General features: G+C 39.8%; 1 protein-coding gene across 6 annotated transcripts in view; it reads left to right on the forward strand.

Moving 5' to 3' along the window:
• The window catches only part of ARHGAP24 (Rho GTPase activating protein 24), a 196,473-nt gene extending 180,181 nt beyond the window's left edge, over positions 1-16,292 (forward strand). For all 6 annotated transcript variants that reach the window (XM_072334912.1, XM_072334911.1, XM_072334910.1 and 3 more), the window contains 5 exons: positions 9,243-9,375; positions 10,320-10,393; positions 11,130-11,251; positions 13,754-14,822; positions 15,542-16,292. In XM_072334912.1, the coding sequence (XP_072191013.1) occupies positions 9,243-9,375; positions 10,320-10,393; positions 11,130-11,251; positions 13,754-14,822; positions 15,542-15,785 (1,642 nt within the window). In that variant the 3' untranslated portion in view covers positions 15,786-16,292. The remainder of the gene's footprint in view (positions 1-9,242; positions 9,376-10,319; positions 10,394-11,129; positions 11,252-13,753; positions 14,823-15,541) is intronic.
• The last annotated feature ends 297 nt before the right edge of the window (positions 16,293-16,589 follow it).

The raw sequence follows: 16,589 nt of genomic DNA on the forward strand, positions 1-16,589 counted from the left end.
TCTACTCTGGCAATGAGAAACCTGAGCAGGAGTTACCTTTAAATAACAGGTAATGCAGTGGTCCTTCTGAAGCTAAGGATTTATAGAACACCGGCTTTTTATGCCTGCATATCCTGGTTACTTTTCAGGTTGTTTTTTTCCCATTCGAATTTGGAGATGATCCGTGACTGTAGCAAGTGTATCAGAAGTCAGATTTAAATTCTGCTCTCACCTCTGACACTGTGCACCTTCTTTTATTGTACAGTCTTTTGTTATGGTTGTATGCTTCGGGAAGCAGAGTCACAGTAGAGTGTTGTTTGGATTTGGGTAACCTTTCTTTTTGTTGTGCTGAATAGCAGCATGATCTCCAGGTTTGGTGGAACTGGTGTATGGCAAGCTGAGCTCTTGCAGAGTAGCCACAAGCTGAAAAGTTGCTGTACAGAAAAGAAAAAGCATGTGTGTTAAGGGGCTTCTCTGCTTAGTTCCTCTTATGGAGTTTGAGATGTACTGTGTTTATTTTGTAATTATCAGTTTGCAAGATGTACCTGGGTTTTGTTTCTTAATCTCCCTTCCCTTATTCAGATGCATTGATAGTAATAAAAAGTTAGCAATTAGGGCTTGGATAACAGTTTTGTTTGATGGGACAAGGAACAATGGAATTCAGGTCACGCTTACATAGCAGTACTGGGTCACTGGCTCTGATTGGGACAGAGTCTAGCTGCTACTGGTCCTGGAAGTCATACAAAGAGCTGATGTTTGAGTAGTTTGCCATTTTTCATGGTGACATTTTTTTCTGCATTTAGGTACACGTAAGTGAAACAAAGGCTTTCTAACACATGAAGTCACCATGAAATATGTATGTATGCGTGTATGAGTTTCCTTATGAAATTAAAATATTATTAATTAAATACCATTTTAAATATTATTAACCCTTCTTTTCCTTATGCTGCTTTAGCTTATTCAGCAAAAATATAAAGCCTGTTGTAGAAGCAGGAGGAAAAATGAAGGTAAGGTTTTATGGCTAGGATTAGTGCTCTTTAAAAATTTTGCCTCTCTTTTAAGATACTGTTCTTAAAACACCTTATGGGCACAGGAAGATGAAATTCAGATTCACAGATGTCTTTTTCTGTCCAGTGACCTTGAGGTAGCTGCTGTCTGCAGTTCTGTGGACACCCTGCCCTTCTTCCCTCCTGTGCTCCTCCTGTCTGTGCCCATTTGACTAAGACAAATGAAGCAGAGGGAGCATGGCATGTTTTAAATAAGTAAACCAAACTTGTTCAAAGGATAAAAAAGAAAATACACCCATGTTTTGTAAACATAAGGCATGTTTGACAAATTGTAACTCTCATATGAGTTAGCAGATGGATGTGCTGCTGCCGCAGTCAGTATCAAAAATGCAGTGAATCTGGAGCAATTCATATTAATTTGTATTAACTTGAGCTTAATCTTTTTTTGTACATTATTTTAATTTATGGTTGTTGAAGATTTGTGGGCTTTATGTATGTGATTCAATCAGAGTGGAACCCATAAGTGAAATTTCTAGAACTTAGAGAATGGCAAAAACCAACATCCATCTGAAACAGCCAGTGTCCTAACCCTCTGCAGTAAAAACAAGCACATCAGCATTTCTTGCGGTCCTTGAAAAGGGAGATACGGTTACTAAAACACAAAAATGCTGATCTTCTGTATGAAGACAATAAATAATAGTGAGAAGTGTATGCCAGTTAAAAAAACAATCAATAAATATGTCACTCCATATGTATGTGGCTCTATACACATACTGTGTCATCTGCTTTAAGGAAGTAGCGCTGCAGTGAGGCGCTCATTTGTGCTCAGTACTGCTTGAAATATTTGCATCTCTATGTAGAATTATCCCCTTTAGAGAATCGACTTTGGTAGCCCATGGGTTGGAGATTTCCCTCTCCTCGTGAGGCTTACGTTTTTAATTTCAAGTACCTCTCCGGCATTACAAATCAGACATTTGTAAAGGTACAAAGTGGATTGTAAATATTTGGTCTGTAAAATTAGCGTAGCATCTGCATAATGAAAATAACAAGAAAGGTTTGTTTTGCAATTTTTACATAGAAAGGAATGAAAATTGATTTCTCTTTTTATACCATCTCATTCCGTTCACTGTCCGTCACAATTATTACTGGAAGACATGACAGTTATGATTTCTCAGGGAGAAAAAAACATTTAAAATGTCACTGAAATGGGTATTAATACTTAAGTAATTGATCCGTGTTTGTGGCTTGGATTTTCACAACTATTGTAATTTATGCACATTTATCCAGTAGTTCAGTGGAGTTTAGAATTACTGAGCTTACGTGCCTGCATCTGTGAGTTTGCACAAGAGAAAAGACAAGTACATGCTTGCATATTTGGCAAAGCAAAATCCTTATTACATTCTCTCATGTGTATCAGTTCCTTTTGAGAGGAATGCAGTGTATGACAGGATAAAATACTCAGTTACTGTAGTTGCCATTGCCATTGGCTGAGAAAGGGATAAAGTGGCAGTATACAATGGCTGACAAATATTAGCTGTTGCTCACTGGAATCACATAATCCAGAACATGGAACTGAATATGTTCCTGTGCATTCAATTACTGGGATTGCCAAACAAAAGGAGGTGATTGATAAGGATGGTACAAAGAAGGTCATAAGAACAGCGTACACAAGTCAATACACAGAGAACTGCGCTGCTTACCAATCGTTACTTCATCTCTTCTCAGTGAGGGCATACTTAAAGGACACCACCAATTAATTTCAACCCTAAACTTGACCCGAGTGACTTTAGGATGGGCTCCTGTAAATTCTGTGTTTCTGCATGTATCCTAAAGCCAGTGAATACTGAATGTGTTTGAGGGAAGACAGAATAGATGCAGTGCATGTGGGAATAGTGTTTTCCAAATGCCTAAAAGATAAACCTGGCAAGAACACTTAATTTTATCTTCAGCCTGTTGAGCAGATGAGACCAGAGAGAATGAATAAAGTAGAGCTATAAAGAAATACACTGTTCCCTACTGGAATAATTACTCTGTGTTTTGTGTATCTTTTTTTTTGAGTCAAGGTACAACAAGTGAATATTTAAGAAGCCTAGTAAGGCAGATGTTTTGTACCATGGAAGTAACTGTGCTTTCAAAAAAACTCAGCATTTTTTAGTCCTGAGGCAGTCACCTGTCAACGTCATACTCTTAGGGCTGAGCAGTTCCCCATAAAGCTGAGTTCTAGGAGGTGAATGTGTGTGACATGTGAAAGCATAATGCTGAAGTATTTTGATCTTTTTGTTCTTCGTAATGTGCTACTAGCATTACTGTAGTATCTGGAAAGACATTAGAGGAGAAAAGAAAAGCACCTCTTTGTTTGTGATACCTTTAATTGCCATTAAGGCTGATTGGTGTTTGTGGACCAGGCAGCATCACCGTCCTCAGAACAGTTCTTCTGGGCACCTTGCTGCTTTGGTAATCTAGCAAGCAGCCTTGTTCCCTTTTCAGTCTCATCCTCCTCCAGATACAAAATATGTTTCTGTTTTAAAATGTAGGTGAATGCAAGAAGTACTTAATGGGATGCATCTGCACTGGCACTGTACGGGCTACAAGTAACTGATGACTTGGAAATCACTAGTTAAATAAAATTTTCTATTTTCTAAACACAATCCTGTACCTAAGAGCTTGTTTAGAAACAGTTCCCTCCAAGGAGAGGCTTTATTCCTTCCCTAGAGGAAAAGCGCAGTAATCCCTGCACAAAGCACTTATGTAAAATGAAGTCTTTACTAGAAAGCAAGTTCCTGCCAACACAAATGACCTTAAGCTTGTGTAAATTGCCGTCTATTTCTGCCCGTGGCGATCCAGGCTTCCTTCCCTGATCCTCACAAATGACACTCTGCTCATCAGTTATGTGTCTGGAGCTACTTCATTCCTAATCCTGGCCCTCTTTCTATCCAGCTAGCAGAAATAGTCTCTGCATATGACACGAGTTAAGAGACTTAATCTAGCAATTAAATACACGTTAAGAGTTGCATTTCTTGTGTCATTAAATCAGCTTAATTGGTGTCCTGCTGTAGGAGTGTGTGCTTTTTAGTTACTGGCAGAGAGCGAGCATTGGGTGTTGCTTTGTATGAATTTCAGTTTCAGAAATGGAGTTGAAAAGGCACTTGTTGCTGTGAGGCTGTGATTTAACAAGGAAATAGTGTTCCCCACTTGCCAACAAGAGGTCAATTCCTTTACTACACACACAGTCTTTTTAAGAAGGGGTGGCATTTTCAAAGTAAGAGGAATGTTTTAAAACACGCTTATATGAGGCTCAGGGCTAAGGTCTGTCAATCTTTAGTATTTCTTGTGCTCACTCCCCTGAATGGGTCCTTGGAAGGCAGCAATGGATCTCAAACTCATGAACACAGGGAGAAAGAAGAATATGTAGGGTTTTCTTTTCTCTTAATAGATCAATAGACTTGATGATCTTTGTAAGTCCCTTCCAATTGAACAATTGTAAATAATTTGTTAAGCTGAAGCATGAGAGATTCTGATGATATATCAGGATCATCTCCCTTTTATTTTTCAGCAAGAGTGTGAGAGAGATTGTACAGTCCTCATCTTTGGAGATAAGCAAAAGTAATTAGATGAGGCACTAAGTAACCTGCTCTAACTGGGCTGGTTTTGGGCAGGGGTGGGACCAGTTAACCTCTGGAGGTCCTTTCCTGTCTGAATCATTTGGGTGATTCTATGAATTTTACTCAAGTAGCCAAGCTTTTGTGGCATCACGGCAAGGAAAACAAACAGCTCAGGGCCTGAGATGGTAAAGGCTTTGATGCATGTTTCACAAGTTGTGGGCAAGACTTCAGCTGGTACTTAGCTTATCCACTGTGCTGCTTGTACTACATGTATGTTACGTTGGAATATGATACCCTGAAGGTACCTACATGAGGGGACAGGCATTACATGTGTCATTCCACCAATTATGTTATGCATGTGAGCTAACCTTTGCATTTTTAGACCAAAGCCTGACTCCATCAGTCATACACACCTGGTTCACTGTAACATTACCAAACACAGGCTCTTCCCTGCCAGCCTCTGAGGACTGGTGTTTCAGCAGTAACTGTGCTATCATTCTCACTATAAAGAGCTATGCATATTCGTAACATTCCTTGTTGTTGCTCAGTCATGGTGTTTCAACACTGGTTGGTAGTGGACTCTGGCATCTCATCCCGCCTGCTGACTAGGAGCAACGTGCACACCAGGCAGCCAGTTGGAAACTCTCCCACGTCAGGAGGACTTCTGTAGTGGTCTGAGAGAGCTTCTCCACAAAACATGAACACAACAACACAGCCACCAAGTCATCTGATGGGTTCAGGATGTGGTGGTGATGGAGAGTTTCTGTTGGCAGGATTGTGATCTGTGACATGTTTCAAATGACGGAGATGCAATTCCAGTAATTCAGGGATGTACTGACATACCAACTGTTCATACTGTTCTCCTTCATTTTATTACCAGAATTCTTGAATTTAATTATAGCTTCCCAGCTTGTTGTTCCCTGCTGTTTGCTCTTTATGCAAACTGTATATGTCATCATGGTCTAGAGCTATTTTTGGCACAGCATTAATCTTTCTGTACACTGACCCTGCCCTGTTCTATTTCCTCTCTTAAAGCTGATGGGGAGCTTGTTGGCTTTGTGCTCTGAAGCGCTGACTCCAGCTCTCTGAACACACATGAGTGTGAGGGTTACACGGGGATTTCTGGTGACCTGCTGGGCCTCAGTCATTTTGTTTATGGTGGAGAAGCTGAAAATCTCCAGGCAGCATAATTGGTCTGACAGCCACTTCCACAGTGTCTGAGTATCACAAAGAAAAGTGCTGTCAAACAGCACTGCCATGAGGGATATTAATGGCAAAGTTCGAATGAATGGGGCTTTGGATATGTGTAGTCTGATGACTAAGGAAAGGCTGTGGTGTGTATGCATTCTTAATGCCTTTGCATGGACTGTGGCGGAGTGCTCTTTTGGCAATGTATCAGCAGTGAAGCAATATCCATGTTGTAGTGAGGTAAGCAACGTCTCTCGGTCTAGCACGAGATGCTGAAATAGATTGGTTCTCAGCTTGCTGCTGCTTGTTGTGTTGCATCCAATTTTCTGCTTTGTGCTTTCTCATTTCGTATTTGTAATTCTTCATTCTGCACCTGGAAGAAGCTTGCCTCCATTAATGAGGGTTGTTCCAATGTAGATAACAGGATTCTCTGCTGGAATTTACATTCTCTACTTTCCTACTTCTCAATGAATACTTTTAATCATGTTAATTACCAATTTCTACTCGTTAAACACTTTGATATTACAATGTCAGGTAGCAAAAGAAAAGTCAAGATAGGTACAATTACTAAGTCTCTGTAGCTGTACCGGGTCTAGGACATATGGAAGAGTAGGGAAGGTGTCATTTCTTAAACTGATTGTCTTAGCTGGAAAAAGTCCAAGAGGTAAAAAGCACTCTTCAGGCCTTGAAAAGATCCATGGATAACTCCTTGGAAACTCACAATTATCCTCTAACAGATTAACCAAAGTACCTAGTGGTTTTTCAGTACAGTTTAGCGGAATTTGTAAGAGAGCAACTGAGATCATCTTATTTTGCAATCCCACCATCTTGTGGCAGTCTGCGGCATTGCCTTAGCATTTATTGAGTAAGGAGCACATTGATTTAAAAGATAGCAAGTGTGTTCCCTTCTACTAACAGGGGCCTCAGCTCAGAAAACACCTTTCTGTACACTCAGATACATATTTCAGGGCCTTAGTTTGAGTACGCAAGTCTTCCTACATTTTCTTAGCTCCTTGGCATCCTGCCTTTCATTTCTCTCCCTGTTTCTCTTCAGCAGAACCAAGGCACAACAGACCTGACCCTTCAGGATGTCACTCTATGTGTGCTTAACACTGCAAGAAGAAAAATCATAAGTTGCATCAGAACTGTTTTTGTTTGTTTGTTTGTTTGTTTTTAATTTGTTTTTTTCTTCTTCAACCTTTTTCCCATCTGCTGTGCCCTCCTGGAGCAAATATTTTACTTCACACAAAGGGATTAGCGTATGTGTGTGGATGAATTGTACATAGTTTTACACAGGTAGTCCCCCCAGAAAGATGTGGGTCAGCAAAGCCTGAGGAGTTTCCTTTTTTAGTGAAAATAATAATGCAAATCTTGATCTTTACAAGACTGTAAATGTAGAGCAATTGGAGTTTAATTCTCTGCAGATTCAGTGTGGTCCCTCTCATGTTGCAGAGTAGGGCTCTATTAGAGCTGCAAGTTCTAATAGAGTGAGTACCTGAGAGGAGATCAAGATCTGTGCTGTGAGACCTCAGGTGGTTGTGTGCAATTGGTAAGAAGTTCTGTTGGCCAACATGTGAAGAAGGGCTTTAGTTCATATATGGATTAAGGTGATATGCAAAGGATAGAGGCCAAATCTGAGTTAGCATTCAAAATCTCATAGTATAGTCCAACTATCTCTAGTTTCATGTATAGTACTTTTTCACATGCATCCAAGAGGGCTAAAAACACAAGACACCCATTTTCAGTCCACTCATGGCTAGGCTTGCAGTCTGGGGTTGCAACCCGGGGATTAGAATTTGCACCTTCTTTAAAAATGCAGTTTTGAGTTAATGCTTTATTTATAAAGTTTCTCTAGAAAGCCCTTTCATACGTGTTTTGGAGTTTTTGTTGGCATTTTTGCCATGGTTGAAATAACAATGTTTTCTGGGAATTTGTTTCAGGGAGGGTGGTGGTAGTTAACATTTAAATGTACACAGTGCTTATCACCGCTCTTCTTCTGTTTTGACTTAGATTGCACATACCTTACCATGTTAATCTAAGGTTATTCCCATCATTCTTGTTAAGATTTAACTTAGTTAAAACCATTCTTGTTTTAACAGAGACCATTCACTAATAATGATTAACATACCTCTAGCAAAGCTTAAGTGCATCAAATACCAGTGGGTACCCCCATGAGACTGCCAATTTAAAACAGTTTCAAGCGTGAAGTCTTAAAAGAAAAGGAGAAAACATACGATAATGCACATTGCAGAAATGTCTTTGTGTTACTGTGTTACTTTTTAATTCTGAAGTTAGTGTAATCTAGAGTCAGTTTTTCAAACTTCTCAAAAGTCAAAGGGAAGGATACCAGCTTGCAGTACAACTCTTTATATGAACCAGGGAAAGTATGTGGAACATTCCAGTGAGGATGGATCTGAAGAAGTCCTGTCTAGATAAATCCAGAGGATTCAGAAGTAATACAAGCTTTCTTTATGCATTATTCTGTTTTTTAATCTATTATTTTCAGAGAAGCACTCCTAAGTTTCTGTAATGTAACTTGACACACTGTGGAAAGATTTAAGAAAGTTTTATCGCATGTATAACATGTGATGATATTATTCTTTGTCCCCATCGTCTTGCTTTTAATATGTCTGATGATCAACCTGGAATGCCACTACAGATGTAGTAAATATCTAAGTTTCCATAAATGGAACTACAAGAAAGCATTTGTTTTAGTTTGACCCTCAGCACTAAAATAATGCATGCTGCTCAAAGTACTCAAACATTTCCTAAGTTTGAGTGACTTACAGCCTTATCCGGTACAAGATGTAGCTGAAATTCACTTCCCTGGGATTGACAGTTGTGTATAATCAAATTTTCTGTTTGAAGGTATAGATGAAAGGCAGAGTAGTAATAGAACCATAGAATCGCAGAATATCCCAAGTTGGAAGGGACCCATGAGGATCATTGAGTCCAACTTCTAGTCATTTTGTGAGAGCCCATAGGAAAAATATGAATGTCAGGTTTGGGCTGAAGACATGAAATATATGATCTCCACGCTTACTTAATGCTTATATCAAAATAAATTATACAGGTGGGCATGTTTTGGGAGCGATAGCATTTCTGAGAGGAGAATAATTTAATACAATCAGTGCAATGTTATGTTTCTAGCTTGGGTCCGGATGAAATGCATCATGTAGATTTTGGATCTTTTCAGTTCCTATGTCTACAAATTGGGTCCTATTTGTAATTATTTTTAATAACGCATTAACAGAGTTGACAGATTTACATTTGCAGGTATTCTTCCAAATTCCTTACAGGACAACAAAACTAAAAGCACACTACAGAGATGATCTATAAATATATACAGTGCGGATAGTAAAATCTAGAATGACGATCGAAAAGTTAAGCAGAGGTTTTTTAGCCTGTAAATTGCATAATACCTTCTTGGTTTGCAGTAATGCCCTATCGTATTCCAACCCAACAGCAATACAGATGTGCACACGGTGGCATCACTGCTGAAGCTGTACCTAAGGGAACTCCCAGAGCCAGTCATACCGTATGCAAAATATGAAGATTTTCTTTCCTGTGCCAAAATGCTCAGCAAGGAAGAAGAAATGGTGAGTTTGCATGTTGTGTACGATGAGTAAAAAGATTGGTATGTTAAAACCTATTCCAGTTTGGAGGAATGGAGATGCTGGTAATTACATATCCTAATTTAAGACTTGCTTGTGTTAACTGTGGTTGTCTTTAAAGGAAAATTGTTGCTACCTATGTCAGGCTCAGCATGCCCTTTGCTGTATTTATTGCGTATCATCAAATTCAGTCCAAATGAGTATCACTGTGACCATTAACTTCCATCTTGCCTGAAAAACATTTTATTTTTTCATGGATCATCATCCGTAGCTATAATAGGGGTGGTTTTAGTAGTTTCTGTCCAACATGTGCTGTTAAATCAGGGGTGATTTTTTTCTAAGTGTTCTAGGATGCCACATTTCACTGACTTTAGATTAAAGACCGCAGGACTCTATTCATTGCCTGTCACTGAATCAGAAGCATCAGAAAGATGTCTGGAAGTGGGCAACCTTCCGAAACTTGCTTAAATTTGCATAACGTAGATGAACTTAATATGGGTTCTGAAGTACAAAAAGTGCCCTACAGTGCACAGGACTACCTTATGTTAGTCTAAAGAAGTAATAAATGAAGCCAAGTGCTTGATTTTTACATTGTTATGTGTGCTCATGGATAATCAAGTCACCATGATGTTTTCCAAGTAAAAATAAAGAAGCTCATTCTTTCGATTGCGGTCTATTCTTCTAAATTTCTGGGGTTATTATTTCTGTTTAATTCTATTTTGCCTTTTTCAAATCCTGCTAGAACTGGACCCTTCTCCTCCCTAGCCCTCCAATTAACTGGGAGGAGAATGAGCCGCTCCTTTCCAACCATTTCCAATTGAAGTTTCTATGCTGTGTTTATTGTCTTGTAACTGAAATTGTCAGCATTTTTCAGTGGCAAAATACTAAGGAACTCTGTCTCCCCGCTTTGTTTTTGGCCGCATATATAGGGCCTGATAGAATTGGTGAAGCAAGTGAAGAGCCTGCCAACTGTCAATTATAATCTGCTGAAATACATCTGTAGGTAAGTGCTCTTACAAGAACATCACAGTGCTGTGAGCTGACAGAGAAATTTGTTTGGACCCTGAAGGTAAAGTATTACAGAAATGGAGGAGTGGTTAACTTCAGTGATTGCACTCAAAACTTGTTTACTGCACTCGTTTCTAATTTGCTTTATCAAGATGCAGAGTTACGAGGTGCTTTAATAAGCAAGCTGCTAGAAGCTCAGAAATGGGTATATAGGTCCTCTTCCTAGGACACAGTTTTCACTTTTATAATTGCAGTTATTGGCCTTAGCTATGCACTCCTGAGGTATGATTGCACTGAAAACTGCATGCATCTGGTAGAATTGTTTTGTAGAGACACGCAAGATCTTAAAAATGTGTCTTAAAAAGTAGCAAAGTGTGTACTTAAAGGACGTTCTCAGCATAGGAAACACTTGAAAATGGAAAGTCCTTCTTGTTGAGAGTTTGCATCTTGAGGATATTTTATGAGCCAAATAACTGATTAAGTATGCTAAAGAAGGTCACTGTCTTCAACAGAGTTATCTTAAAATTAGACCAGAGATATTTTTTTTAATCAGTGTTTCATTTTTAAGAAAATACAAAGACACTGAGTATAACCCTGAGCTTCCAAGATATTCCTTCACAATGTAGAACAGAATACTCAAACTCCGTTAATAAACCATTGTATGTTTTGATTACTTATTTTTCTGTCCTTCCTTCTAAAAAGTTCATTAAAGGCATGTTTCTTCTTCACAGATTCCTGGATGAAGTCCAGTCTTATTCAGGTGTAAACAAAATGAGCGTGCAAAATCTGGCTACTGTTTTCGGCCCCAACATTCTCCGCCCTAAAGTGGAAGATCCTTTGACTATCATGGAGGGTGAGTTGACTGTAGATAACTTCAAGGAGAAAGAAGGAATATCTTTAGGTTTATTAGCAGTACATACCAGTCCATGTGGTGTATACACTAAATTCTATGTCTGTTTTAATGACACAGAGCTCTTCAGTGTGCATGTACAGCTGGGATAAATCTCCCAAGATATTATAAAAATGACTACAGTTTATAACATTGCAATCAGACTTCGCATGAGATTGTACTGTGTTGGCAGCTTAATTAAAAACTTCATTTTCCTCTCTACCATTTGCTCCAAATATGGCGTGTTCTTTCCCAGCACATGTGGGAGAAGTGTAGTTAATACATCACCTGCACTTATTAAGGGTCAGTTAAGTTTTTATAGATTCATATTGCAGTGGCCCATCATTCTCCATAAACTCACATGGTGCCTTTTCTCCCTCCAAACACCTGTATCTTGATATGTTGGATTCCCTTAACCTAGCTGGAAATAAGGGCTGTAAACAGTCCTTGCACTGTACAGCATATCAAAGCTTGTAGCTTGTTTATTTGGGATTGTGTGGATTCGTGTTTTCCTTTGAACATTATGATTTTCCTCTTTTCCAGATAACTGTAATTCCTCATAGACTTTGTTCATTTACCGTTTTTCCCTTCTTCTGAAGCCTTGTGTTTCTTCCTCATTCTGTTGTCAATGGACAGAAATGTAGTGTTTCCAAATCACGTAATGAAAGAGTAGAAAAATATTTCTTATCATTCATTGGATTAAAAATACAGGGAAGTGTCATAAAGATGACTTTTATCACTGGGGTCAATGAGAATCTCACTGAGGATGAGACCCTCAACCTGCCATACCTCCCAGGATGGCATTTACTGCTGGGATACCATGTATCTTCAGCCCACCTGGGAAAAGGGGAGACAGATGAATATTTGGGATGGGACAAGAGGAGTTAGCTAGTCAAAAAGGAAGCAAAGAAGTTACCCTCTGGGTCTGTATTTTTCAGAACTAGCTACTGCCAGTATTTTATGGGAAGGTTTAAGCAAGAAAGATGTTTTAAGTGGGTGGAAATGGAAAATACTGATTTTTTTGATGACTGAAAACCTCTCCAGCCTGCTTCTCAGCAGCCCACAAAGTATAGCGGCTGCTTTAGGAGGTGGCATGGATACTATGCTCATTGAATGGAAGTAGTTTCTTTTTTTCACTCATGAGGAAACAGTTTTAATTAAACAGGTTTATAACTTCTCTTACTGCTCTTATAGAAGTAAACCTTTTAGATTTGACACAGACTGTGCTGATGTGCAATTGGGCTGCACATAGTTAAATATGTGGAATCTTTGTTAACAAAGACTACACACTGAATAGTGCCCATGTCCAGCTCTTTGTGTTTTGGAAGAGGAAGCTTGACAATGAAAAGTGCTCTTCTTGCACAGCCTTTCTAAGCCAAGCATGTAGCTGTGTGCAACCGTATCCATGCAATGTGGATGAAAAGTTGTTTTGTCTAGTTCAAGTGAGATTTTTCTGACTTTCAATTACAAACTAATTTGAATCGTCTCTTAGCATTTGTATTTTTAAAAGGCTAGGTTATGAAGATCTGGAATATTTCAAAGGAGTTGATATTGCACAGTGGGAAATTCTTGATTAAAAGGGCACAGCCTGCCTCTGAAAGCGCTCTAGGAGGTTAAAGATAGGATGATTGTTATAAGTACTCTGACCTTGTTCCGGAAAGATTATTAACAGTTCTTAGTGAGATTCAGTTTAAAGAAATGGTTGTATATCTTCATCACCCTAAGTCCAGTTATAAATGGTACTGCGTAAATTGTGCAGTCAAGCGGTGTGTGCACCAAGGGGTTCTTAGAGAGGCAGCCATTTATTAGAGCTACTTGGAAGTTGTGGTTCTGCAGTTAGATCTGTACTGTGCCATAACATAACACTGTTGCCTGTTTGCATATAGTTTTTGCTACAGATAGGTTAAAAACATTCACATGAAATAAATTCTGTCACATGATTACCCTGTTGGATCCCAAAGATCCAACAAAATGCTGCCATTCCAGCAGTGAAAATGCCTTACCTGCCAGTTTTCTGTTAAACTACTGCATGAAAGTGCCTTGCTAGAAGGGGCCTTTATTTTTAAAAGTGGTTGCCACAGTGAGTTGAAGCATGCTGCTTATAATGACATTATTGTTTGCTACTCATAATCTCCTTCTTTAGTCTTTTGGGGATGCAAAAGCTGTCATGGCAATACCTTCTTTGCAAAAGTTGCTGTTTCTGTCTGTGAGGCATGCTGGCTTGTTCTGATGGAAAGAAGTGGTGCTGATCTGTCCTGGTCCCCAGATGTATTTTGGGCACCTTAAACATCCGGAGTGTTAAACTGGTGGTCATTTTGGGTAAAAAAAAATAGTGGTTGTTTTGGGTAAATGTTTCTACAAATAGGATTTTTTGCTAAGTATTTGTGTAATCTGAGTCATTAAGTGTATTTATGCCAAAACAAAACATCATTAATGACCATGTGCTTGTTTGGTGCCTTCTTTCAGGTACAGTAGTAGTCCAGCAGTTAATGTCAGTGATGATAAGCAAACACGAAGAGCTGTTTCCCAAGGATACAGACCCTGAGGTGGGACCCGAGGTGTGCAACAATAACAATGAAATGCCAAAGAAAGGAACTGTTGGACAGCTACAAAACAAAGAGAACAATAACACAAAGGAGACAGCAGTGAGGCGCTGCTCTTGGGATAAACCTGAGTCTCCCCAAAGGGGAAGCATGGACAGTGAGTCTCCAACTGCACTGCCAGGCAGCAAGACCAATAGCCCCAGGAACAGTGTCCAGAAACTAGATGTCACCAGAAGCCCACCACTCATGGTGAAAAAAAATCCTGCTTTTAATAAAGGCAGTGGCATAGTCACCAATGGATCATTCAGTAGCTCTGTGGAGAGCCATGAGAAGAGCCAGACCTTACCAAACTGCACCCTGCAAGCCAGGAGAACATCTTCCCTGAAAGGACCTGTGACTAAGATGGGCACACAAAGCATGCAGAATGGAGGTGTGAGGATGGGAGTTTCAAGCACCGATGGGCTCACCAACACCCTCAACAACCGAAGCCCGGGCTGGGCACCCAATGGCAGTGTCACGCTGAGGGACAACAAGCAGAAGGAATCAGTGAGTGAGTCAGGTCAGCACAACAGGCTCTCCACCTATGACAATGTCCACCAGCAGTTCTCCACGGTGAACTCTGATGACAAACAGAGTGTGGACAGTGCTACTTGGTCAACATCCTCCTGTGAAATATCCCTCCCTGAGCACTCTAACTCCTGTCGTTCGTCCACCACCACCTGCCCCGAGCAGGACTTCTTTGCGGGTAACTTTGAAGACTCTGTGCTGGATGGACCACCACAGGAAGACCTCTCTAACACGGGTGACTATGAGAACAAAAGTGACCGAAGGAGCGTGGGGGGCCACAGCAGCAGAGCCACCAGCAGCAGTGATAACAGTGAAACGTTCGTTGCCAACAGTACTAACAATCATAGTGCTCTGCATAGCCTGGTGTCGAGCTTGAAGCAAGAGATGGCCAAACAAAAACTCGAGTATGAGACAAGGATAAAAAGGTAAGATGGTGCCGTGTTACCATCTGATTGTCTTTCAGAGTTGATGTATGAAATTGCTCTTCCGGTATCATGATTTAACTGGGTTTGTTGCAAAGCAATCATATGCCGCAGTTGTGACATACTGTCACTAGCACCAGAAATAAATCCAGAACCTTATGAGATTCTCTGGAATCTGACTAACAAAATCGGTAGCTTCCATAGTGATTTCATTAGTTGATGCCTGCTCTCTGGAGGCTGAGACTTTCAATGAAATCAGTGTCTTAGATCACTCCAGCTGTAGTTTTTGGGGCTGTCTACTTATTTTTGTAAACAGATTTTAATCAGATGATAAAAATCAGTTTTAAATAAAGGGATTCAGAGCATTATTTTGACCTTTTAAATGACACAATCGCAACTACAGTGAGAGCTGGGAGTCAGTACTTCCAGAAGAAAAAGACTTCCCTAGGTTGCTTGCTAGAGAATTGTGCGGAGCTGGTTGTCACTGTGCACAATAACCAGTGGCTGGTATCGTGCATTTTCTAAAGGAACTACAGAGTAGAGAAAGCCATTTGGGAGTGGATCACTGATGAAACTGTGGTTTGTAGGTAAACTTAGAAATTCAATTTAAGCTTTGTAAATGAAAAGGCAATTGCATGAATTTGTGATAGCATGCGTTTCTATACAACTGAATGTGAGGAATGCTGTTCAGGAGCTGTCTGCTTCTATTTTGGTTTCTGCAGCTTGGAACAGAGAAATCTCACTCTGGAGACGGAGATGATAGCCCTGCATGAAGAGCTGGATCAAGAGCGGAAGAAGTTCACAATGGTAGAAATCAAAATGCGTAATGCAGAACGGGCCAAAGAGGATGCAGAGAAGAGAAACGACATGCTGCAGAAGGAAATGGAGCAGTTTTTCTCTACTTTTGGAGAACTGACAGTGGAGCCTCGCCGACCAGAAAGGGGAAACACCATCTGGATCCAGTGAGCATTGGAGGCTTTGACTGCGGGACGCTGGGGAAGGGCTTAGGGGTATTATACTGCATCAGGTGGCTGGTCACCTGACTGTCTGAGGCTAGCACTCAACATAATGTTATAGACTCTTGAAGGAAGAAGTCGTACATATGTTAACCACTCATATCTTCAGTGTGTACTTATCAAGTCATACTCTTTGGATGCTTCATGAGACTACTGTCAAGTGTTACAACTGGATATATGTATATAAATTTAAAAAAACAAAAAACAAAAAACAAAACATCTTAGAGAGTGAGAGATGTATCTCAAGAAATATTTTAATTCAAGTCTTGTATTTAAACTGGTAAATCGAAATGTTGTTGCAATCAAGCTTTATATCAAGGCTTTTCTCCCTTGCACTTAACATAATAAGCTATTTTTGGCATTGTGTTACCATCCGCTTATTTTGTATATCAAATGTTGTTTTTTTGTTTTGTTCCCCCCTCTTGCTGGGGAGTGAAGATAAACAGATACGTAAAGGTATGTGTGCCAATGGTTAGCACTGATCTGCGTCGCTTTTAAAAAAGAGAGCTGGATAAGAAGAAGCAGCGTGCTGGGGATGGCAAATGGGGCACTCATTTAAGAGAACAGATGACCTGAGTAGAAATCAGCAGTGCTTTCATATCAAACACCTTATAAGGATATCACCAACATTGAGCAGTTAGTATTCAAAGGATAGAGAGGTGCCAGTTTAAAAGGAAATGTAGGTGGTAAAGAGTAAGAAGTTGGGAGAATGGGTGACTCAAGGAGAAGTTGATCAATATAGCCAGAGCTTTTT

Source organism: Excalfactoria chinensis, chromosome 4 (assembly GCF_039878825.1).
Source record: "Excalfactoria chinensis isolate bCotChi1 chromosome 4, bCotChi1.hap2, whole genome shotgun sequence".
NCBI classification, from domain to species: domain Eukaryota; kingdom Metazoa; phylum Chordata; class Aves; order Galliformes; family Phasianidae; genus Excalfactoria; species Excalfactoria chinensis.